Below are 26,966 nucleotides of genomic sequence, written 5' to 3'. Positions count from 1 at the left end.
TATGAGGTGCCGAATTATCTAGTTGCCTATTCAATGGCGCACTATATATTACCCCGACTGTAGCTCCAGTTGCTAAAGGCGCTTGGTGCATTCAAGGAATAAATCCTGCCGGGTACCCATTCACCTCACCTGGGTCGAGTGCAGCACAGTGTGGATAAATTTCTTGCTGAAGGAAAACACACCATGGCTAGGATTCGAACCCACGACCCTCTGTTTGAAAGACGAGAGTCAGAACCACTAGACCACGACGCGCCCACACATTACATTACATGTATTTTGTATCTTTGATAGAAGAATGGACCTTGAACATGCAATTTTTTTGCCCGGAGGATACAGTAAATTATGATTAAAGGGATGGAGAGAGTATGTAGTTAGTAGATAGTTGAGGTGCATTGGAATGCATAGTATGCAGACTCGCATTGCTTAGGTTAGTCTACATCCCACTGATGTAGGCATGTGGTATGCAGCTAGTCTCGTCTCAAGGACAACCTCCAACGAACGCCTTACGTCATTCGGATATCAGGCGGATCGTAGTTGGCCCCACATGCGTATGTACGTGAAGGCCCGTCATGTACATGTATGATAATAATCAACCATGTCATTCTCAAAGATTCCTAACTTAATTTTGTACATGTGATGTAGGCCTATGAACTGTGCACAGAACTTCATGTTTCGGCCCTACATATATTTTTTGGCACACTGGTAAACTAGGTACTAAGCTATTATGAAAATGAGATTTTTGTTTAATAGCAACATATATTGAGCTACCGTATTTAAAATTTACTAGGGCTGAGTCAAAATGTTCAAACGCTGTTCAAACGACCGTTAAAGGCATAAAACATTTACCTATTTTGACAAGTGTTTGAACAGAAGTAAAAAAATTAAAAAAATCCCCCAAAGTTGATGAAATTTCACATTTTTACATCCAAGAAATGTTTATTTTTTCCCCATATTTCCTTGAAATAATTGTTATTTAGTTGGAAACTACCAAGAAAATGAATGATATTCCCCTCTTCTTGACTCGGAAAGATGGTACATTCAGTTGATGTCGTGCTAGATCAACTAACATGAAAGTGTACATGTGGGACCACAATAAAAATATACTAAATTCGGGCTATATACAAATTACAAGATTTTAAAAAATAGTTGTAGACCTAAACTTACATTTTTTTAATGCCAATTGATAAGCCAATAATAAGTCCATGAATCATTTATAATCTATATACAGTGTATGCATTTGGGCTCATTTTCTCAACCTGAAAAAAAAATTGAAGAAAAAAATTGTATCACTCTAAAAAACAGTTTTGCTTTACCCATAATGCACTACGATTCCATCTACATGTAGGAGGTGATCTTAAATAATATTGAATTATATTATAGTTTAACTATTAAGAAAATATTTCTTGTACAGGTATATATTCTGAATGTTAAAGCACAAGTCAGACAGTACATGTATGAAAGTGGTGTAGAACGAGGTCGGGCTGTTACCCTTCCTCTTGTTGGGGCAGCAGTGACGTAAACTAAACTCCTGTTACACATACTATGTAGGCCTACATGTCCATGTACCTCTGGATGGGGGCATCACCAGCTCCGATGCATTACATATGATCAAGTCTAATCCCCTGTTTACTTGTGGAATGGTATCAATATCACCCCTTTCCCTTATTATGACATAATTAGGCCAGCAGGGATTAGACTTACATATTGCCCGGTTATCCAACATGAGTATCGTGTGTACATAGTGTTATGCATGTATTGGGTGTTCTGAGTTCTAGGTAGTAGAGTATGAAAAACAAGTGTATGAAATGCACTACAAGCAATGTACTAACATATGGAGGTTTTCTTTTACAGTTGTGGTAACGATCTCAAAATGAGTTTGAACAGAATCCAATAAAACTACCACCCAAGTGTTTGTACATGTATTTATAAATAAAAAATATTTGCCAAATAGCTCTGAAAGAAAATGCGTACCGGTAATTGCTATAAACATATGAGCAAAACAAGCATGCAATTCCATCAAATGTCGGGTATTTTTCCAAGCATCATTAATACACTGTCCCACATATGCTTCTCTGTGTTAGTGATTATCAGAATTATTGATTTTGAGCTAAGATTTAATGATTTCACAAAGATACACCCTTTACATTAATGTACCAGATCTAGATATACATGTACCCCGGTACATGTATGGTGACAATTAACCTTGATTTAAAAGACTTTCTCATGAAATAATTGTTGCTGCAAATACTTTATTTACCTTTAAATCCGTAACATCTAGATAAGGAATTAAAGATCTTTGCAGCAGTTGGTACTTACAGTAGGGCACAAGCTTGTAATTTCATGAAAAGCACCATCATCACCTAAACAACTACAGCAACAAGAAAGCCATGCTTAGAGACATCGTATTAAATGCATTATAAATGTTGCATTTGATGATTATGATTTTTCATTTTAAGAAGTGTAAAAATAATCTGTTAATCATGATTCTTTATTTCCTTTTTTTGTTTTGTTTCTTGTAGGCTGTCATTGATGAAAAGATTGATATGGTGGAATATCTGTTAGAACATGGAGCAGATATAGAAGCACAGGACAATGAAGGCTGGACAGCGCTACATGCCGCAGCCTCCTGTGGATTTGAAGACATTGCATCGTAAGTACATGTGCATTATTTGTTTTATATTTTAACTTTTAACGCCATCTAATTCAGGCTCAAGTGCAAACCATTTCGTTTGAGGGAAATGGTCTGAATTGGCCAGCTTAGGGCCCTGACTGGGATGTGTGTGCTATTCCTTGCTTAACTCATGGAATATTTGGGCTAGACTTGTCTCCAGACCCACTTGTTGAATAAAATTTCAGTCAGGGTCCATGCTTGCATCTGCCTAGATATAAAAAGGCTAATCCCTGCTAGTCCAAATGTGGTCCAGTAGTCGGTGTGGATATACTCAGTGAGCATGGGAGCGGTATTACCAGGTCCCAGCGGACTGAGCTGAACAAATTGATTTATATATTAGGCATAAAAGAATTTAAAATGCGACCAAAAATTAAAATCACAAAATGTTTTTTTTTTTCACCAAATAGTATTTCCAGTCTTCTAGATAAAAAGAAACCGTGAAGTTTCCAAAGTTTGTTAAAGGAGATCACCATATGGAAACACTGCCATAATTCAAGAAAGGAATTGATCCTCTTGGCCAGGCTGCATTTAGAGCAAAGCTAACCTTGAAATCAATCATGATTTCTGTGGAAACCTTGATACTGAGCATGAAAGTTATACGTACTGTATATAGATACATACTGTATATAAACAATCTTTATTTCATAATCAAATATCAAATAGAGACGGTACATGTACAAATTATCCTGTTCCTTTGTCAGTGATAATGGAACAAACTCCCCTTCACTGGCAATAGGCAGGTTTACTGTACATGTACATACCAATATTTCATGTAACTTCATATAGTATGATGCCGGAATTGAGTAAACATGGTTAAGACCATTTATCTACTGCTTAGACTATAACTATGTTATTAATAGTACAGTGTAAAGAGTGTACACCTTGTAGATTGTTGGCCATGTACATGTATCAACAACATGAAAGTAGGTCATTCCGTGGGATACTTCCTAAGAATCGCTAATCCATTCCTTCCACAGAGTTGACTGTATTCAGGTCACAGCCAAGATGGTCAAGCCTCCATATAACTGTCCAACCCTATTTCTAATAATAGCACCTCTGTGAAGCTCATCTGTAATCCCTCTTAATCCCTGAAACCTTAATCCCTCCAATCTCTTTCACCAGTGGTTGATTGTTGGTAACTGTGACAATGGCAAGGCCTTTTACAGCTGCTTTAAAGGGGCAGATCACCTTCTATTGATATTCAGATTTGAACATTAGTGTCTAAACTGGAGAAAGTTCCAGTACAGTACTTGTACCAGGGGATGGGAGGGGCTAATGTACATTGTAGGTGTTCAGAATATTTACATTTTTATGTATGTGTATGTGTAGTAGTAAGTGGGAATCAAGATACTGTAGGCCTAGTTTATTATACATGTATGAAGGCCTACATTTAAAGCATTCTAAGGCTCTCAGACATAGCAGTGTGATGTAGGAAAGCTCAGCAACATTTTGTGTAGGCCTACAATGTGATTGAAGTTGGCAACTTTTATTGCTCCCGAAAATCAAAAACATTAAGAAGTCATGAGCCTGTCCGAACAACTTTGGATAATTTTCTGTAAGAGTTGAACATAAATAGAGCATATATTATGATTGTATACTGCCCAAGCAGTTGTCTCTGATGTGAACTTGGAACAAAACTTGTAGAGGTTGCTGAGCTAACCATATCTGTCTGACTATGAGGAGTAACTGTTCTGTTCAGGAATTTTCAGCTTTCCATCTGATGATAATACTGTCCATGTATTCCAATTTTATGTAGTGCTTGAAACACAGTTTCTCTTTAGGCATACATACATGTACATACTATTCCCTGGTCCTCTGTAGGGTAGCTACATTTAGGCCTATAGTGTGAAGCAACTTCAATGCCACTTTCCTACACTGAAACAATTACCCCTCCAGCCCCCTCCTATCAGTTCAGAAATAAAACTGATATCAACAACAGAGCAATAGGAGTAAATGTCAGAAGTTAGTCACAAGGTTCTTCATTACAGAAGATATTTTTGGTACAATTTTCATACAGTATTGTCTGCCTGTACTATTAAAAGTCTGAGGATTTTTTTTATTTATTTTAATCTTGTGAAGTATATTTTGGGATAGACTGCTGATAGTGCAGCTGTTGTACTTAAATGTAGGTTAACATTTATAGAATTTACTGCTTTGAGGAATTGGTACATGTACTGTAGTCCTACATACTACATTGTGCATAGGCTGTAGGTTAGGGTTAGAGGCTGTTCTCACTACGTTCCTAAAACTAGTTTACTGGAAACTAGTTTAGTGGAAACTAGTTTAACGCATAGTGAGAACTAGTGCTGTAGCCGAACCGCCGAACCGAACGGTAGTTCGCCGAACATGGCACTTCCGAACCGAACAGAACCGAACCGAACACTAAGACTTGGTTCGGAAGTTCGGCAAAAAAAAAAAAAAAACGGCTTTCAGCTAATAAATTTATAACTTTACACCCTTTCTAATCATTATATTTGCGCATTCTCTAATCTTCTTTGCAATTGTATGTTGGAAGTATGCGCTTATTTTGCGGTTACTAGATTTTTTTTTTCATTTTCATGTTGACATTGTGGTTTTTACGGCCCTGATTAAGAAAAGAGATCCGATGAATGATGTCGCGCGAGCTTGCGCTATAATCATTTTACTGGCTTTCATCATCTCTCGCTCTGTGGCCGAATCGCCGAAGCATGGTAAAGAAAACCAAAACTGTATGAGTGTTCATTGGTTAAATCTAATTATTTAAATATTGTTGTTTTTAGGTGGCGAACAAGATTCTTGTTTGAAAATCTTCAAAGTATTTTGAATGAACGAGCTCAATAAACTGAAAGTGAAAGATGAAGTACCATTAATATTACGAATTACGATACGTGATTAAGATCGTAACTCGTGTATTGTTGCGGCGGAGAATAAAGATCTGATTGAGGTGATTAACATTATTATTGAGGTGTCGGCTCGCTACTGTCTAGTTTTCATGATTTTAGAGAGAAGTAAAGAGTTTTGAAAACGAGAGATCCAGTGAAAGTGGGAAATAAAGTGAGTGACTGTTAGAGATGGAAAGGAGAGACGCAAAACAAATAATATAGAAATGAGATGAGGTGAAGTTATCTTTTTTATTATTAACAATCAGATGAAAATAAAAATCAAACACTCATGAATGATTACGGTATAGCATATAGCAAGATCCCCTTCCCCTCGTTGAAAAGTTGAATGAAGATAAAGCGGAAACAGTCATCTCTTGGGGGAAAATGACCCCCAATCTTTACTTTTTTCCCTTTCTTATCAACTTCTCAAATTAACCATAAACAATTCGATGATCACTCTACTCCCCCTGTCCCATTACAGTCGTAAAACTTTGCATCCCACTTTGTCTGTATGTTCATGGTCGAATGAAATCTGACCAATAAAATCATAGAAATCTCGGCAATTGCTCTTCAATCGGTGAGCTGAGTTTCGCGGGTGACAAAGCACATGGCTGTATGTACCAATGCGACAATCAGCGACATGCGATTGGTGGTTTAGTTCACCCATAGAGCCAATTAGCGAAAGGCGCATTACATAAGCACGCTTTCTTCGACACGCCCCTGGCCCTACTATGCCTGCAGTTCAGTGCACTGGCGCTGGCCGCCTCGTATGTGATGCAATGGCCAATCACGTTTGGCCGGACTGTAAATATAAATATTCATGAGCTCAGAGTCCCGCTACAAGGGGACTGCATGCGCTGGCCTAGCTGGTACTGGTACGAGTGCGAGCGTAGTTAATTTGGCAAGTATCCAAAGCGTGGTCCAGGTATGGACGACGAGGAAGAGTCGCCATTTTAGAACTGTGAGTTACCCAATAAATCTGTCATCAGATAATCAAATTCGAGATAACAGTTGATTCGTTGAGCGCTATAACTTTCACAGTTTCATGTCAACAAGATAGAGATAAAATGGTTTGATGTGACAGAGGACACGCGAGCACATGCAGTCAATCGAGTACAAATTGTCTACCGGTACGCTAGCTACGTATACCTGAATGAACTATAACTTTATCAGTCTATCATTACCGAACCCCGAACCGAACCAATGTTCGGCAATTTTCTGCCGAACCTTGCCGAACCGAACCGAACCCGAACATGGCGCCTGACTTGCAGCACTAGTGAGAACGGTCAAAGCGGTCTTGGAAGCGATCTTCCAAACCAGTTTGGAAAACCACCTCGCGATGTAGTTTTCAAGATCGCTTTGCCTCGTTAAACTGGTTTTAGCGTAAGTGAGGACACAACCGTTCTTCGGGAAGCAATCTTCGCACATTTTGAGCGCGCTACTCCACACGACAGGTGTAGAATGCCTATGCTGCGGTTTCGAATTTCGCGCGAAACGTGTCACCCCACTGAGAGCGTTTCCATAGCAACAAGAGCGCTTTACGTGAAGTGATTTTGAAAACCACTTTTGTGTGATCAAGTGGCAACGCTAGCAAAGCGATCTTCCAAAGTGGTTTCCTGAATCGGTTTCCAGTAAACTAGTTTTAGAAAGCGTAATGAGAACGGCCTCCTAGGCCTCCGTATGCTACACTGCAACGTTCTCGCTACCACGCGTCACGGTTGGCGGGCGCCGACAACCCTGAAAATTTTCAGGGCAAATCCGCCAACCGTGAACTTCCCCGACAACCGTGGCCGACAACTGTAAAACAGGCCTAGATCCACACAAAAAACTGAATAATATATTTAAAATAAAAACAATCTGCTTTTCAGATCCTAAAATAAACTTGTCGATTATTTCTTCCCGGGATTTCTTTGCTTCGCTACTATGCTGTATACGATACGACCTCGACTCGAGGCCCAATTTAACTCTCTCTCTCTTATCTGGGAAGTGCGAAGATGTTTACCTCGCATTTGCGTATCGCATTGCTCTCATTATTTACGTCTTTAAAATGGTAGTAAAATACGCTAAAAAATAAAGTGAGAAGAGAGGGGTACCGTGGGTTACTGGGTTGGGCAATGTAATTTAGATGTTACGAATTTCAGTTGATATTGTCATTTATTTTGTCAAAAGTAAAGTGTGTCAAAAAATAATATAAAAATTCGATCGAAATTTAGTTTCATCTCGTCCCAGGCCCCAGCCTTATTATAGCTACATCTACATGAATTCATTGAATGCATTTCTGATGACACTGCCGTAGAACGAATTGAGAAAATTATTAAAAGATCACGTTAATAATGACAAAGCCACAGCCACAGGAATGGATTGATATAATGTCCAACTCATTTACTTACAGCAAAATGATTATTCACATTTATATTCCAATTTTACTCCATAATTTCCAAAGTCTTGATCTCTACATCGATCTTTTGAAAGTGTTGATTAATTTCGCGACGGTGTGTCTACCAAGTTCTGTGTCACTGCACTAGCGCTCGCCATGGCCACATACATAATACAAATCGCACATGGCATCAAAATCTATCCGAGTCTTCCAAAATTAGATGGGATCCAAAACCGATTTGAATGTTTTTTTTTTTTCTTCAGATATTCATTGAATCTGTTATAATTTTCATAGGTAATAATCTTTATTAATTTTATTCACGCTTTTTATCATATTACGACTCATTTTTTAATGTTATACGTACAGTGTATTTTCATTTGTATTGTTCTTTATTACTCTTTGCCTGCCAATTAGTCATTACAGTGAATGCTTCATGAATTTGTTGTACAATTGCTTAACAACTCCCGGTAACAACTACGATTTAAAATAAAATATTATTTGAAATTAATTTGTGTAAAGGAGAAAGAGAATAATGGGAGGTGGTCGTGGGCAATGTAAATGAAAATGATGGGATGTTTGTGACTTTGTGGGGGAGGGGATTGGCGAAAAGAAGTCAATGTTCGGAGCGAATTAAATTAATATTCTTTTATGGATGTGTCTACTGTGATTGTGGCTGCATAATCTTTATGGCGAGTGGAAAATCAACCCTTGGACTTGGTCGGGAGGGGTACGTGATTCAATAGATTTCAATAAAAGTACAAGTGGAATTGACAATTCATTCACAGATATTCATTTCAGGGCCGCGGAAACAGGGGGGGGGGGGGCTGGGTGGGCTTCAGCTCCCCCACTTTTTTTTTCCAAAACCGTGTACAAAAACAGGACCACCTGATTGCGTTTTTTGCATGGTGGTCAGCCCCCCCCCCCCCCCCCCACTTTCAAGACCTTTCCGCGGCCCCTGCATTTCAAGTACGAATTATTGAAGTTGATATGTGTGAACGTTTTAGAGGATATGTATTTCGTTTGCCCACGCCCACATGAGTCGCTATTATAATTTGAATATCGCTGGATGAATTTTTCAATTTCACTTATGTCGTTATATATGTTTTATATCGGAATTGTGTTTTATATATAGAGTTATCTTTACAACGTCGTTAGCCTAATTACTGCGAGTGGATTATATTTATGAAATGAATTGGAATGTGAACGAGACGCCCCAAAGCCGATGGCACGTGATCTAATTAGTATTCACTTTCTGGGTTGAGCCAATCATTGTGCTTGAAAACGGGTTTCCCCGAATTCCCGCCCATGGAATGACTGTGTACCATGTGCGTGACCTGTTAACCTGAATGCGAATCAGCTGGTTTCGTGACCTCAAATATTCTTCATGTTGTTTACGCTGGATGGGGGCTATAAAAAGATCTTTCTGACTCTTTTTTTTTTTCAATTTTAATAATCTGTTCGTGAATTTCTGTAACTTGAAAACTGATGCAATTTATTGAATCACGTACCTCGATCTTCCCACTCATGGTGCAAGAAAATATTTTAAAAATTTAAAATCGCCAAAATATACATGTAAAGAAAGATTATTCAGCCGTCATCATCAGTAGTAGTGTCTATAAATATGCATTCGCTTCGAATATTGACTTCTTCACCAATCCCACACACACGTACGATCTCAACATCCCCTTGTCATTGTCCACGCCACGACCCCTCCCCTTTCGCGCTCCCCCTTCGACCATCCTAGCTACAACCCCCCCCCCCCCTCTTCCTCTCTTTCACACACGCTGTATTTGTAGGCCTACATAGTGCATTATTTAAAAATACAAATCTGCTTTCCTGTCAATTAAGCTTTACTTTCTAAACATTTTAAATCGCAATTAATTATAATAAGAACAAAATCGTAATATTAAAGTATGATGAATGACTAAAAATATTTCTCCCGCTCGTGATGGACACATTCATTATTTTATAGGCGAGTATAGAACAATACAAATGAACATATAGCAATAATTGACAGTGAGTATAAATCTACTTTCCTGTCAATTAAGCTTTACTTTTAAAACATTTTAAATCGCAATTAATTATAATAAGAACAAAATCGTAATATTAAAGTATGATGAATGACTAAAAATATTTCTCCCGCTCGTGATGGACACATTCATTATTTTATAGGCGAGTATAGAACAATACAAATGAACATAGCAATAATTGACAGTGATAAACGAATCTTGATTGGATATTATTAGTATAAACATCATCAGCAGAAGTCTTAATTATGAGAGTCATAGTTTCAGTGAGTATCTGAAAACAAAACAAACATGCAAATTATATCGTCTCATGAATACCGATGCCCATTATTTGGAAGCCTCGGAAGTTTTCTTCCGAGGCTTCCAAACAAAGTCGGAACAATCTTTGGATTGAGTAAGGGCGCGGCGCGCATGCGGTCCGTAGATGTAGTCGGTCATTGACACGCATTCTCAAAATGAATCGCACTTTCTAAGGACGTAGCGATCTAGACATTGGAAAGAATGGAGTACATTATCGATGTCATTGATGTGAATAAATCTATAAACTGTAAGTATAAAATGAGATTGAATTTAAATCTTTTCTTTTGACCTTTTTCATCAGTACTTGCCTTTCTGCTTCAATCGATCGCAATTCGCGCAACCGTTACGGCTGTGTGGCCGGAGAAGCATTAAATAGACATAAAATGTGGTGCATTTAGCAGCAATCTAAGCTCGTCGATATTGATATTTTCGATAGCTACCGCGCTCTGCGCGGGAGGGGGGACACCCCCCTCCCGCGACCCTCCCCCCGTGCGTGCTTCGCACGCACACCAAGGCCGCTGCGCGGCTTGCGTATCATCGCTTCGCGCCGCCAAGCGTCAGAATGAACCTGGCGAGAACGTTGCTACACTGTATATGTGCATACAGTGGCCCGTACTCTGAAATCGGGTTTAATTTAAACTCTGGTTTTAAGTTGTGGTTTAACTATGGAAAGCCAGTTAATACATAAATCTATAACAGTAGAGGTTCAATGTATCAGCTCATTTGACTCCCAAATGTTATTTAATACATGTAACTGCCTGGGAAGGATGACAGTTGTCTTCACCATTAAAGAATTAGTAAAGAGCACAGTAAACATGAGAAGCATTCAATGTAAACAATTTTTTGAACCATTTGGCTTTCCATAATTTTAGCACAGAGTTAGGCCATGGTCTAAGTTAAACCCGACTACAATGTAGGAATACGGGCCAGTATGTACGATTTTTTAAGCACTGGACAATTAGAGTAGGTATCAAAATGATAATCAATAAAAACTTCTCTCTTGCCACTGTTTAACAATTGATTACATAAATGTGAAACAGCTACATGTATTGAAGACATAAAAACATATCCCTTTCAATTTATACAGTATACCATCTGATAGATTTGGGGTTTATATCTCTTTTGGGGAATGTACATACATGTATAAAGCCTTATACACTATAGGGATAAAGCATGTTCAGTAGTCAAAATTTGTTTTAATACCAGAAGATATTGGAGAATCATTGTTTAATTAATGTTTAATAGGGAATTTCATGACACAAGAGAAAGTGAGGAACAATTAATCAGCGCACGACACTGGCTCTGGTCTGGTCTGACAGTCCCAGACCAGTAAAAATTGCTGTTGGGTGAGTACCTATTCAGAAATACCCAGATTTACTGGTCCGACATGACCAGTAAAAATATATCATACTGATACAAATTATGATCTATTCTCCTTTTTTGTTGTAAATTATAAAAGTGGCTCTCCAAAATTGAGAAATTGCTCTCATGAATTATGTAGTGAGTGTGTACTGTTTATTTGTAGTGGGGGTGGGGGGATAAAATCAATAAACGATAGCATAATTAACTTTTAATGTTTTTATTTACTTCGGGGGACCAGTAAATTTTAGGTTCAGACCAGTAAAAAGTTGAAAATCTGGTCTACTGGTCCAACATGAATAGGTTGGACCAGTAGAAAAAAGTGTTAGTGTGGAGCCCTGAATTAATTTTATTTATAAAGCTGTGGTCGATCTGATGCGTGGAAGAAACGATGCAGTTGCCCAATTGTAAGTTTTCTTTTTACATGTATGTAGTCAGACCTTGTACTTTTCTATGGAAGCTTGACATGTACAGTATAAAGTGAGTTGTTTGATTTCTCAACCAGTGGATTTAGTACAAAAATGACTAGCTTTCTGCATTACATTTACAAACAACATCTTCACCACTGATCAAATATGACAAATGCATTAAAACAGATACAAACTCTATTTTTTATCAAACTTTTACCTCGCCCAACTAATAGGGCTGAACAGATTTGGGACAGCAAAGGTCAAAGGTGAAGAGACTACTCGTAGTCTCTTGAACCAGACTCTAGAATAGCAATTATGCATAAAAACTTGCTAGTCTGCAGGCAGCAGCCTTTTGTTTTTGCATAGTGCATAATGCAGAGTCTGAAGCAGTGAGACTAGATGCACTCATGTACACATACAATGGGTTTGGAGTCTAGTTTGGAGTCTTCACCCGAGACATGGTATTACATGTATTTGTTAAATTGGCGGTGTCAGTTTAAAGGTTAGGCCTACCTGTTACTCAATACTGCAGTCCGAGCATTCCATGGCAATGCAGAGCTTGGTTTTGCAGCCTAATAACACAGACACTGGTGAACACAATTTTTACATATTTTACTAGTCTGCGGGCACAGGCCCTGTTTGAAACTATTATCAACAAGTAGGTCTCCAGTTCACATATATTAAAGCACAAATAAGAGACATTCTGTACACAAGTCAATGTCAGGGAACGTAGGCTGCATATATTCAGACCACTTTCCTTTAGTGAAGGGTTTGCAAAGCAAACTAATCTTTGACTTGGTGTCTGTGCATGTCATTGTCAAGTGTAAAGACTAATCTGAATAGTTCGCTGGTGCCTGTCTGCGGGTGATTTGTGAGGAAATGGATGCATAGTTGGGGAGTCAGCCAACAGTTGACATGAAGTTTGACCTCTTCAGGATGACAGGCTCGTCTGACATACATACAACTACATGTACATGTAGTCTTGGCTACCAGACCTCTATGCTTCATGAAAGAAAGTGTGAAGACGTTCAGCCTGAGTTCCTTATAGTGTACTCGTGCACAGGCTTCTGACTAATCCAATTGGATTCTGGTATTTTTTTTTACAATTCTTGTTCTGATGAAACAGCTTGGTCACTATAGAATAACTATGAGACCATAAAATGTTTGGTTTTACTGCATTCTTGCGATTTTGAGTCCCTTATACCGGCTTCTGACTGATCCGAAGGGATTGGTTCTGATGAAACCATTAAGGTCCCTGGAGAAAAAAAAAAGTTTTTGCTTTCAGCGATACGGGCTTGCCATACACCTGGATCATTGAAAGCCCTGTAGGTCGTTGAGCGAAAACTCCCTACTACGGTATATGTTTCGGGTTTTACCGCATTTCAGCGATCTTAATATTCAAACCTCAATTTGAATGCAACTGTTTTGTACGAGCGCTCTGGTAGGTGTTTCATAAAGATCCTTATACTAAATGATACGGTGCACATATTTTCATTGGTGTTGATTTAGCGCATAGAAAAAGGATTACCAGTCATTCGTATCGTCACTCATAACTTTTAAACAACTTTTTGAATCACCTACACAGTACATGTACACCTACCATGAATCATATTTGTCCATGGTAATTCTAATACCCCTTTCATAAACCTATCCTCTAATTAGCCGCCTAATAGTAATGTGGATAATTCAATAAAAATTGCGTTCACAAACTCCGAAAATTATCCGCATTATTTTTACGAGCGCCCGTCCCGAAAAAGGCGGATAATCGTCATGACAACTGGACACGCCCCCTCCGATGCGGTTGTGTTGGAAAAGGGTGACCTTGTGACCGCACCATGGCAATTATCCGCATTATTTGGAAATACGTTCATAAACTGAAAATCTTGTCCCGATGCTGCTATTATGCGGATAATTGCAGCATCAAAATAATGCGGATAACTCTGGTCCTCCTCCGATTTTACGACCAAATTATGCTGCTATTAGCCGCATAATTGGGTTTATGAAAGGGGTATTAGTTTCTGTGCTCAAATTTGAAAGTTTATTCATGTAGGCCTTTGTTTTTGCGGCAACCCCAAAATCGATTTACAAAGACTTTGTGAACGTAGATAGATTCTGATAGAATGTAATCTTTACCACTGAATACCACACCTGGGGAGCGTTTCATCAACATTTATGTCCGACAACTTTCCCCGATTCTGATTGGCTGAGAGGTACTGTTGCTATGGTAATTGTCGGATAAAACAGGACTTGTCGGATAAAATCCGTTCATGAAACGCTCCCCTGATATTTATCTTTGATGTTTATACATGAACATAGGGCCCTGTATCATATGTACAGTAATGTTTGTCGCCCCATGATAACGTACTCTCCTCATTAGTTGTACACTCTATATATCGCCAGGGAAGGGAAGTGGAATAGTTTTTACTATTCCCCTGGTGGGCCTACTTGTATATAGTACAAGCATATTTCTCCAGGGACCATACATTACATTGTATCAGTTCTGTGAGGGGCTTTTGTACAAGTTTTACATGTAGGCCCTACATGTACATGTACATAGATTCAAGTTGGGTTCAAATCAAGTTCATATAATAACATGAAATGTTTTCTTTGGTAGCCAATACTCCAGGCTATATTAATTGATATAGACCCTCACCCCCTATATGAAGCAGTTTGCAGTGCTGAAATATTGGATTTACGACAGTGGACTATCCCATCCCATGGCGTTTACTATACAACCCCTGTAGGCTATCCCATGACTGTATTGTAGCTTCTATGGTATGCCAACTATGCCCCTACATTTCCTACACACACATAGTACACTGACACATAATGTACAGGAGATACATGTAGTATCCCTCCAATGCCCTGTGTTCATTGCATGGGAGGGCTTGTGTGTGTGTGTGTGTAGTGTGTATTGAATGATGTATACAGTGATAAGTAAAGCGCTGTAACAAACAAATCTTTAGTATAGGACAGAAAGAGTGTGACTATTTGAATGAGATCCCTTATTTTCTACAACTGTCTACTGTACATCTAAGGTTTACACTATATTGTACTATTATTACTTGAAGATAATAAGGGTGGTGTATATAATGTACCATCGCACAGTTTGTAATGTCCAGCTTGGATACTGGGTGCATATATTGAGGTGTGTCATAGCTCATAAAGCTATCAGATTGATGAATTGATGGAATTTAGGGTAATGATGCCACAGAGGCTCATCCTAGGCCAGGATTGGATCCATGGTGTGGTTGAGATGGCCAGAGCTCTGTGAGCTCACTATAATTTGCAGATGTCCCTAGTCAAATGTCTTTCTTCTGAAAACAAATATTAAAATTGGTACTGATTTTTTTGGGTGATACTTTGGAAGAAAATCTGGACAGTACATTTTTAATTGAGTTGACAGTCCGGCCCAGTTTATCTGGTCTTTGTTTATATCTACAATGTACTTGTACCACTCCCTGGCCAACTTTAATACTAATACCTACATGAATACCAGGGTGTAGGCCTACTTGTGTAGAAAATGTTCTATATGTAGGCTAGATAGCGATTTTTTTTATAGGCCTACATATAGGCCTACCCCAGTAAAAACAAAGTTTGAAGGGAATAGATAAAGGAAATAGGGAACAGTGGGTCCCAGAAAAAAAAAGGACCAAAAATCCTTGGTTACTCGTTTAGTATAAGGCAACTGATTTGTATTTCATGTACATCATCTTAAAGGTTTTCTTTTCTAATTTGATTTTGATACTATAACAAATAGGCCTATGATATTATTTTTTTAAATGTATGTAGTGATTACAAGAATAGTTTGGAAGTTTGATGTCAGTGTCTAATTGCACTGAAAACTGGTCAAGATTTGTTTAGGATGCGATTACCTTGGATGCTCATAGGTATTTCATATTCATTGTACTAGTATACATTGTTATATATGGTATGACTGGCATCATCGTTGAGGCCCTGATGAGCCGTTGGGTTCAACGTTGGTCTTGTTGGATGTGAAAATTGATTTTTTTTTTTTATAGAAGATTTTAAAAAATGTACATTTTGATTCGACCCCCCCCCCCTCCCCATGAAGCTGCTCGCTGAAAAAAGTAACATGTTTTGCAAAAATAAAATCTACACATGGAATATGATTTTTTTTAGCATTTCAAAGTCGCAAAATCAAGACTGATCATATATACATGAAGGAACAATGAAATATAAAAGGTAGAGAAGTTTTCTGTTTGAGTTTACAAATGTACAACATCTCACAATAGTGACTGATTTGATGTGAAGTTGTTAAAGATAAATGCCAGTTTTATCAATTTCAAAATCAGTTTTAAAGATTCCAATGAATTGACCACCCATGTGTCTGTGCTATGAATGAAAAATATGTGCCAAATGATCCTTGAAGAAATTACTTACTTGCTGAGAAATAAGCAAAATGAGCATGTTATTCCTGCTGGATGTCGGGTCCCTTTTCAAGCAATAATAATGCACTGTCCCACAAGTGCTTATCTGTGTAGGAAATCGCATCTTCAGTGATCATTTTTCAGCATAGATTGATGATTTTACAAAGCGCAGTATGTATAACTGTACCAGATCTAGATGTACAATGATATAATGATGATTAAAGAGAAATGCCAGTAGTTGCAGTAAACACTGATTTCATGAGAAAGTCTGTAAAACAAGGCTTAAAGAGAAATTCCAGTAGTTGCAGTAAACACCGATTTCATGAGAAAGTCTGTAAAACCAGGCTTAATTGTCAGTATATCATCGAGGATCTAGATCTGGTACAGTTACATAAACTGAACTTTGTGAAATCTTGAAATCTACGCTGAAAAATGTTCAGACTGAACTTCCCCAACACAGATAAGCGCACGTGGGACAGTGCATAATTATTGCTTTGAGCGTCGGGCCCGACGCTCTACCCGAATCCTGTGCTTATTTGCTGATTTCTCAGCAATTACAAAATTTGTTCCAGAATCCTTTGGCACATGCGTTTTATTTATACAAACAGACACTTTGGTGGTCATTTCATTGGATTCTGTACGAACTCATTTTGATATCGTTACCAAAACTAGCATTTACCTTTAATTGTCAGTATATCATCGAGGATCTAGATCTGGTACAGTTACATAAACTGAACTTTGTGAAATCTACGCTGAAAAATGTTCACACTGAAGATCACCAACACAGATAAGCGCACGTGGGACAGTGTATAATTATTGCTTTGAATGTCGGGCCCGACGCTTGACCCGCATCTTGTGCTTATTTGCTGATTTCTCAGCAATTACACAATTTCTTCCAGAATCCTTCGGCACATATTTTTTATTTATACAAACATACACTTTGGTGGTCATTTCATTGGATTCTGTACCAACTCATTTTGATATCGTTACCACAACTGGCATTTACAGTACCTTTAATATAGGTTTTACAGACTTTTTCATTAACTACATATTTTTATCTTTTTTTACAAAAAGTTTTTAAAATCAAATGGACTTGGAACGTATGCATTGTATGTTTAGGTGCCCCTACACACAACACTGCTGTATGCTAGTCTGATCATTGCTGGTGTCATATTAGAAATGAGTTGGCTGGCTACGGAACTGTGACAGCATGATCCGATTGTTGAAATATTATACCGCTATCTTCTTGCCTATCTGTAACCTTATCTAGAGTTTGAAAATACATATGTACCAGTACCTCCCCCCCAACACACACAAGTAAAGGGGCTTGGCACAGCCAAGTACATGAACATACTCAAATAATGTACACGATATGAGGTTTGTTAAAAACTATTTTTCGAACATTTATTAAGTCTGAAAAGCCCCCTTCCTAATCCTTAGGGGTTGATTAGCCTGCCATTGCTATGGATAGTATGTGGATGATCTTTCAGTCATTTGATCTTTCTGAAACACTGGTGAATTTAAAGAAAAGTGTTTTATTGATTATCATCATATATTTCATATTTTTCTTTTTGACCGTAGGGCAAGGCGACCTTGGACATATGTAAATTTGTGTATCCCCATAACCACCCCCACCAAATATTCTTGTGTGATATGTATGAATATACAGTACATCAGTTCTTGAGTATTAATGGTTGGAGGCGAGAATATGTACATGTATAATGGGGGAAAAATTGATTTAGGGACTTTAAACATGTATGAAGGCCTACATGCATATCCTTTTCTATCTATGTGTCCAAAGCTATCCCGCTCTACAATGATTACAAAATATATTTAAAGATAGATACCAGTTATGGTAACGATCTAATCATGAGTTAGAACATAATCCAATGAAATTACCACCAAAGTGTTTGTATATATACTGTATGAATAAAAAATATGTGCCAAATAGCTCTGGAAGAAAATGCAAAATAGCTGAGAGATGGGCAAAATAAGCATGGAATTCCATCAAATGTTGGGTATTTTTCAAAGCAATATCAATACACTGTCCCACATATGCTTTTCTGTGTTGGTGATCATCAGAATTATCGATTTTGAGCTAAGATTTCATGATTTTACAACGATAAGTTTACATTAATGTACCAGATCTACATGTACATGTAGATGCATGATAATATTTTGACAATTAACCTTGATTTAAGAGAATTTTTCATGAAATAATTGTTTGCTGCATTTTATACTGTCTTAACCTTTAAATAAAAAATCAGGGGCAGATCCAAGATTTCATGTACCACACTTGAGTACATGCCAACGATCTAGCAATTTTGTACATGATTACCCTTTCATGAGATCATCTTTCATTTTTTAAACCAATTATTTCAAGTTGACATTGATAAAGCAGTTGTTGTTATATGTGCCAAACCACACATGGAAATCTTGGCTAGACTTCAGGGAATGGTGAACTGGAGAGACAGACATGAAACAGTAGTCAAGTGATTTTCATTGACAAATTTGTTCTTAGCCAATCAGGTGCTAGGATTTTGGTAGCTTATAACAAGAGTTGGGAAAATCACTTACTATCTGTTTCATGAAACACTCCCGGCTCCCCATTCTGTGTTAGTGAGTTAACATCTTTTTAACTCGGCCCATTTCTGGGCCCCTGTACTTACAAAGAGTTACGATTGATCCGATCAATAGCCGCAACCCCAACTTCTAAAATTCATGTTTGTTCAAAATACTTTCTAGATATATATATTCATACATCCATTGTTTTCTTTAAAATTCAGTGTGCTTCTCTTTGTTTACAAAGGACGATGTGCAAATTTCCTGTGGAAAAAATTATGACATTGATGGATTTCCATGTACATGTAGTTGAGGGTGATCAGATCAATCGTAACTCTATGTAAGACGGGGCCCAGGTGATATACAATGTACAGTGTGCATACATGTAACTGCATAATTATGCCCCTGTTTGAATTACAGCATGTACATGTACATCATTCAAAATGTAAACAATATTGAAAATTTAACAGTTTATGTTTTTTAATTCTTTAACATGCAAGATTCAACCATATATACCGGTAATCACCGGCCTACCAGTGTAGGTTGTTTTTGTTGAGCAAGCCCTTTCTGTGGAAGCGTGTGGAAGCACCGTGGTGTAGTGGTTCTGAGTCTCGCCTTGTAATCAGAGGGTCGTGTGTTCGAATCCTACCGCGGCCTAGCGTCCTCTGGCAAGGCGTCAATCCACAATTTGCCACTCTCCACCCAGGTGTTAAATGGGTACCTGGTTGGATGCGAAAGCCTATGTAGTATGCCTAGCAATTGAGTCTTGGAACTCTTGTTGGAATGCTCCCCAGGGAGTGGAGAAGGTGCATACATGTACATTGTATGAATCTTGCAATGTTATTTGTATCCATTTTTGTAAATGCATTTACATTCATTTTATACATGTATTCATTGTTGTGAATATGTTCGTTTTCATGCAAAAATTATTGTGAATATATTCACTTGATCAAAGTCATTCTCGTGAATGACACACAGATCTTAAACACAAATTAATTATTGTGAATATGTTCAAGTGGAGACTCATTATTCTTGATCAGGGGTTGATAGAGTAACAAAATCTTTATCTGTCTTAAAGGTACATTGTAAATGCCAGTTGTGGTAACGATATCAAAATGAGTTCGTACAGAATCCAATGAAATGACCACCAAAGTGCCTGTTTGTATTATAAATAAATCATATGTGCCAAAGGATTCTGGAAGAAATTGTGTAATTGCTGAGAAATCAGCAAATAAGCACAAGATTCGGGTCAAGCGTCGGGCCCGACATTCAAAGGAATAATTATACACTGTCCCACGTGCGCTTATCTGTGTTGGTGATCTTCAGTGTGAACATTTTTCAGCGTAGATTTCAAGATTTCACAAAGTTCAGTTTATGTAACTGTACCAGATCTAGATCCTCGATGATATTCTGACAATTAAGCCTTGTTTTACAGACTTTCTCATGAAATCAGTGTTTACTGCAACTACTGGCATTTCTCTTTAACTTCTTATTTCCTTTTTTTTTTCTTTGCAGATATTTAATAGAAAATGGGGCCGACTTAGTAGCATGTAACAATGAAGGGGAATTACCAATGGATTTGGCGGAGGAAGAGGACATGGAGGAATTTTTACAAGATGAAATGGATAAACAAGGTAAGATCTAAGATCTAGAGGTTTTTAAAGGACCAGTCCATCCCCCCAAAAAATTTGTTTTATAAGGAAAAGAAAAATCAGACAAGTTGATAGGTGAAAGTTTGAACAATATTGGACAAACAACAAGAAATTTATGAATTTTTAAAAGTTATAAATATTGGTAATCACTATACCCATGGAGACTTCAAATTGGCCGCATATGGGAAGTCATAGTGATGTAAGGCAAGGACTACTCTTCCATGTACTCCAATACATATTATGGCTAAAATGTTGTTTTCCCCAAAAGTTTTATTTCAAATTATATTTTTCTTTCATGAGGACATAAAACAATATACTACCTGGGTTATATTTAGATTACTGCCTCAGGGGAATGGGTACTTAGAGAAAACCACAAATCCCTGATAATAAAGTACATGGCCTACAAGTGTATGGGAAAGTTGTCCTTGCCCCTTGTCATAATTTACTTACTCAGTTGCCAATTTGAAATCTACATAGTATTAGTGATCTCAATTTTAAAGCAGCTATAACTTTCTTATTGCTTGTCCGATTTCTTTCAAACTTTCACCATTCTGTTTAATTCATTTTTCTCCTTCCCAACACAACATTTTATAGCCAAGGCTGGATTCCCCTTTAAAGGACAAGTCCATCCCCAAAAAAATTTGATTTGAATAAAAAGAGAAAAATCCAACAAGCACAACACTGAAAATTTCATCAAAATCGGATGTAAACTAAGAAAGTTATAACATTTTTAATTTTCGCTTAATTTCACAAAATAGTTATATGCACATCCTGGTCGGTACGCAAATGAGGGAAGTGATGACATCACTCACTCACTACTTCTTTTGTATTTTATTATATATGAAATATGAAATTTGACTAATTTTCTCCTCATTGTCCTGTGAAACAAAGTTTTATTTTGCCCTGAACATGTGGAACTACTATTGTTTAACATTTTATGGTTCAGTCAAGTTGGTCCTTATTGTCAAATCTGTAAAAATTGAAATATTGTATAATTCAAACAATAAAAAACAAAAGAAATAGTGAGTGAGGGATATCATCAATTCTCTCATTTGCATGTGACTAAATTGTGCATATAACTCTTTTGTGAAAAATAAGCGAAAAACGTTGAAATGTCATAACTTTCTTATTTTTCGTCCGATTTTGATGAAATTTTCAGCATTATGCTTCTCTGATTTTTCTCTATTGATTCAAATCAACATGTGTCTGAGGTGGACTTGACCTTTATAGAATCACCAACATGAATCATTAAAATGAGAATAGTAATTAGGGCTGAATCAAAACGTTAAAACGCTATTCAAGCGACTGTTAAAGTGATTGGTTAACATTGGTTTGACTTTTAAAAAATCTGAGCTAGAAGGTCACACTTGTCACCTGTGTCTGTGATATGTTACAAAAATGAAGCCCAGAAAAAAATTGCGTTCGAAAATAATTATTTAGTGCTTCAAAAAGTGAAATATAAAGTGACCGAAAACTCCATCTTAATTTCATCCCATACACTTATGTGTACTATTTAGGCGTCTATGACGCCTATGTACAAAATCGGGGTTTGCCTTGTAGTTTTAGCTTTTCATTCTCAATAATGGTTGTTTTCAGGGTTTATTAGTTCTAATACCTGCACTTGTACACATGTTTCATCTTGGTTTGAGAATTTTTTAAATCGGCTGCTCACAAAGTTAAACAATACCTTTAAAAGCATAAACATTTTAGTATTTTGACAAATGTTTGAACAGAAGTTAAGAAAAACGAAAACTGGCTGTTAATGTCCAGGGCCCCATTTCATAAAACTTGTCATAATAACAAATTTGCAATAACAGTTAAAAGCTACTGAAATCCATCAATCTGATTGGCTAACAGTAAATTTATTATGGAAATTGTGCATTTGTTATAACAAAACAGGGTCCAGGCTTGATGGTCCCTTTACTAACCTGTTGTTATGAATTGCAACTATCCATGCATGAATGATTATGACTGTCTACGCGCACAATTGGTGCTCATTTTCATTTTCCGATGATCATTGAAATATATGTTGAGCGTTGTGGCCCAGTGGATTAGTCTTCGGACTTTGAAACAGAGGGTCGTGGGTTCGAATCCCAGCCATGGCGTAATTTCCTTCGGGAAGAAACTGATCCACAATGTGCTGCACTCAACCCAGGTGAGTTAAATGGGTACCGGTAGGAAGTAATTCCTTAAAAAGCTGTGTGCGCTATGAACGCCTGGCTTAGCCGGGTAATATAGGAGCGCCTTGAGCACCTAACAAGGTGGATATGTGCGCAATATAAATACCCTATATTATTATAGTGTAACTAGTCACGCTCCTGATTTCATAGTTTGTTTGTTCCATTTTTTTAAAGGTGAAATTATATTCTTTGATTAGATTTGATTTTCCACTTTGTATGTTTTGACCCAAACTATGAGTCTGACGCTAATATTGAATGTGAATCTATGTACAGGCCCACTAGATATTAGTGTACATTGTACATGTAGGTCCATGCACACTGTAATATAAAGCAATAATGACAAATTCCAGTTAAAATGCAGAGTTCAACTACATGTAACTGTATACTGACGTTACTGTTGGCCAAATTGTTTATCTTTACAAAATTATGTTGGGCAGCATTTCAATATTATCATTTATACTCTGTATTTAATATGAATGTCAAGAATTTGCCTGTTGGCATTGTATCAACAATATTTTATCAACTTGTAATTATCCTTTGGCAATCGTCATAATCTACATGTACCTGAATTTTTTTGTATTTATTTATTTATTAATTGATTTATTTATTGCTTTAGTATAATTATGTTGGGCAGAATTTCAATATGTTCAATCTGTTTGTAATTTATAGAAAAATTGCACATTTTTCCAAACAATATTATTTGATTTGGCATGCAGTTGTATGAATTTGTGTAGTGCATTACTTATAGAATGGAAATGGTTATGTTCAGTTAATTGCTATCGGTAAATTGCCAATTCGTCTACTGCCAACTTGTCCACTCATCACATCATCTACTATCATTTTTAATAGTCTAATGCCATTCCGTCCATCAACATTTCGTCTATCAACCATTTGGTCCTATCATCACTTCGTCTAATCACCATTTCATCTTATACCCAGTTTGTCTAATATCAATTTCATTTTGCACAATTAACACTTAGTCCAATTAGACCAAATGGTACATGGACTAAATGGCTATTGGACCAACTGGTTATTAGACAAAATGGTGAGTGGACGAATTGGCAATTAGACAATGTGGATAGTGGACGAACTGATGGTAGACCAAATGATAGTAGATGAGTTGGCAATTGGACGAATTGGTATTAGACAAATTGGAAATGAACCTTGCTATCGAGTAATAATAAATTTAAAGAAATGGTTGTTGATACATGTACATGTAGGCACTCTCAGATAGGATGTACTGTGAACTTTGATCATTATCACCTGTTTAGTTTGTTTTAATGACTTCCATTTCATCAACATTTTGGGGGATTTTAAAAGATACCATATGAGCATACCTCTTAATATTCTATTATAACTTAGAATAGAAGATTTTTTTTTCTACTTATTTAATCAATATTGATAAACCCCTTAAAGTAAAAAAAAAAGTCTCTTTTTAATGATGGGTGTCAAATCTATAAGAATTTATTTTTATTTTGTGGGCGCATTGTGGTCTAGTGGTTCTGACTCTCGCCTTTCAAACAGAGGGTCGTAGGTTCGAGTCCTGGCCATGGCGTGTTTGTTTTCCTTCAGCAAGAAATTTATCCACACTGTGCTGCACTCGACCCAGGTGAGGTGAATGGGTACCCGGCGAGATTGATTCCTTGAATGCACGAGCGCTGAAAGGCAGCTCGAGCTAACGCAGGGGTAATAATAATGATATTATGATAACATTGCGCCTCGGAATAGATTGTTTCAAGTAATTATTATTACTCTTAATATTATTATTCAGGTATGCTTCTGATAGATTACATGTAAGTTGATCTGGAGTTGGGTCAGGGAAAAATAGATTTTCTTTACGGGGGCTAGTTTTCTTCTATTCATTCCAAAAGACATTTAGTAATAGCATTGAAGCCATTCTGCCTTACTTTGGCAAAAGGAAGCAAGTTTAATTACAAAAGTATCATTTGTTGTAAATGAGCAATGTGTGTTCGTCATTTACTTAGGCGTCATTGCAATTTAATAGCATATTTTCTTCAATATCTTTCCATAGAATGATCATTTCTTCTCCAAATTTTGCCTGAACATACAAAGGGTGTTTCAGAAACAACAATAACTCAAATTTGACTGATGTGTTACTTGCCAAAGTTGGGCAGCATTGTATAATGGTTATTTTTTAATACACCTTATGGGCACTTTTTTTTACACTTTGGGGGCAAACTGCCTATTTTTTTAGCCATTGTGTATATTTTGGACTGGTCTAGAGCTTGAGCTTCATGTACATGTAGGCCTAATTTTTGCAAAATATTTCACAACTTGAACTGATGAAGAACCAACTTCATTCTTCAGCCAAGTTAGGGCCAATACCTAGTTCATTCAATAGTGGACTACATATATGATATATTCTGTGAAGACCCACCTAATGAATGGCTATGGTGTCTGTGATCAAGTAGACAATTTTGCCTGAACCTCCCAGTCCATTCAATAATGGACTATTCTGTGTGAAGACTCACGTTTTGAATGTCTATGGTGTCTGTGAACAGACAATTTTGCTTGACCATCCCAGTCCAATTCAATAGTGGACTGCACATACTCTGTCTGTGAAGATCCACGTACCGAATGGCTATGGTGTCTGTGAACAGACAATTTTGCTTGACCATCCCAGTCCATTCAATAGTGGACTGCATGTACTCTGTCTGTGAAGATTCACATATCGAATGGCTATGGTGTCTGTGAACAGACAATTTTGCTTGACCCCTTGCTCTGCGGCTGACTCCACAGGATGCATTCTTTGCGGAGCAGCTGTAAACGAGTTATGAGAGTACCATGGCCAGAGATACATTCTCATCTGCCTATGCCTCTAATTACAGAGGCGCCCCGCAAGAAGGTCGTTGATGCAATTGATAATGTACAGCGCCAATGGCCTTCTTGCGCCAACACGGCGATTACATCTCCGCATCCCTGGCGACAGTGTAGACTGGGTGTCTCTGCCAAGGACAAGAGTACAAGATGTCACCAACATTGCGTGGCAGGGACAGCTAGTGGCTATCCTTGCCAAGGAGTTACATTTGCAGTTCAGAAATTTGTTTTAAAAAAATATTTTAAAAATGCTTAAGGTTTGCAGGATTAAAAATAGCGATGTTTTTCCCCTGGCGACTGTTTATTTTGAAAAAAAGAGTTCTGTTTTATGATTTCATGCACACACAAAAAACAAGCTGTGGAAAGTACATACATAGTCGGTAATACAGATACCTGTACACAATCACTTTTGAATAGCCTTTCCCATATCACATCGGAATGATGTCTCAATAAAAAAGCCTTACAGATGTACATGTATCAATTGAATTTAATATTGTTGGAGTAAAAATTAAATTGATTGAATAGGTGAAATTGCATTGTTTTTATTTACAACTTTGTTTTGAGTTGGTTTAACAAGAGAAAGTATGATTAATAATCATAAATAATGCTTTCCTGAATTAACTGTTTTGAGTTTGCATTTTTATGTGTAATTTTGTTTGTTTGTGATCCTATCCTTAGAAGTTTGATTAAATGCACCCCAGATATGATGAACACTTGTGCGTGCATTTAATTGTTGTTTTGAACAATCATGAAGTCTTGGACTGGGGGGGGGGGGGGGAAGAGCCGGGGGGTGGAAGAGCCGTGGTGTAGTGGTTCTGACTCTCACCTTGTAAACAGAGGGTCGTGTGTTCTTTGGCAAGGCGTTAATCCACACTTTGCCACTCTCGACCCAGGTGCTAAATGGGTACCCGGTAGGATGCGAAAGACATCGTATGTTTTAATTTGCCAGCACCATAATGAGGCTGCGATGAATGCAAGGAATGCTCCCCAGGGAGTGGAAATTGTGCACTTTTTCGTGCCGGATTGAAATGAATCCAATGACCGGGTTAATAATACGCTGTAACGTGCTTTGAGCCATTCTGGGAAAAGCGCTATATAAAAATTGGCTATTATTATTATCATTTTATGTTTCCCATTTTAGGCCAAAATGAGGCTTTAACATGTTCATTTATTTCAAAATAATGTTGCATTATTCTCATTTTCATTTAAAGGGAAGTTCACCCTGACAAAAATTTTATTGTAAAATAGCAGAAAGATCTTGAACTCGCTAAAAGGCGTGTGTAAGATCTGCACTTCTCCAGAAAGACAACTTTTTAGGGAGGCATAAATCCAACATGA

At 37.4% G+C, this 26,966-nt stretch overlaps 1 protein-coding gene across 3 annotated transcripts in view; it reads left to right on the top strand.

The window, feature by feature from the left end:
- Nucleotides 1-26,966, top strand: part of LOC129283149 (protein phosphatase 1 regulatory subunit 12A-like) — a 101,321-nt gene that overhangs the window by 7,378 nt on the left and 66,977 nt on the right. For all 3 annotated transcript variants that reach the window (XM_064114649.1, XM_064114650.1, XM_064114648.1), the window contains exons 2-3: nt 2,520-2,650; nt 20,474-20,592. In XM_064114649.1, the coding sequence (XP_063970719.1) occupies nt 2,520-2,650; nt 20,474-20,592 (250 nt within the window). The remainder of the gene's footprint in view (nt 1-2,519; nt 2,651-20,473; nt 20,593-26,966) is intronic.

The sequence above is a fragment of the Lytechinus pictus genome, unplaced genomic scaffold, assembly GCF_037042905.1.
Source record: "Lytechinus pictus isolate F3 Inbred unplaced genomic scaffold, Lp3.0 scaffold_20, whole genome shotgun sequence".
Classification (NCBI taxonomy): Eukaryota; Metazoa; Echinodermata; class Echinoidea; order Temnopleuroida; family Toxopneustidae; genus Lytechinus; species Lytechinus pictus.
This window is presented reverse-complemented; position numbering and strand designations above follow the sequence as displayed.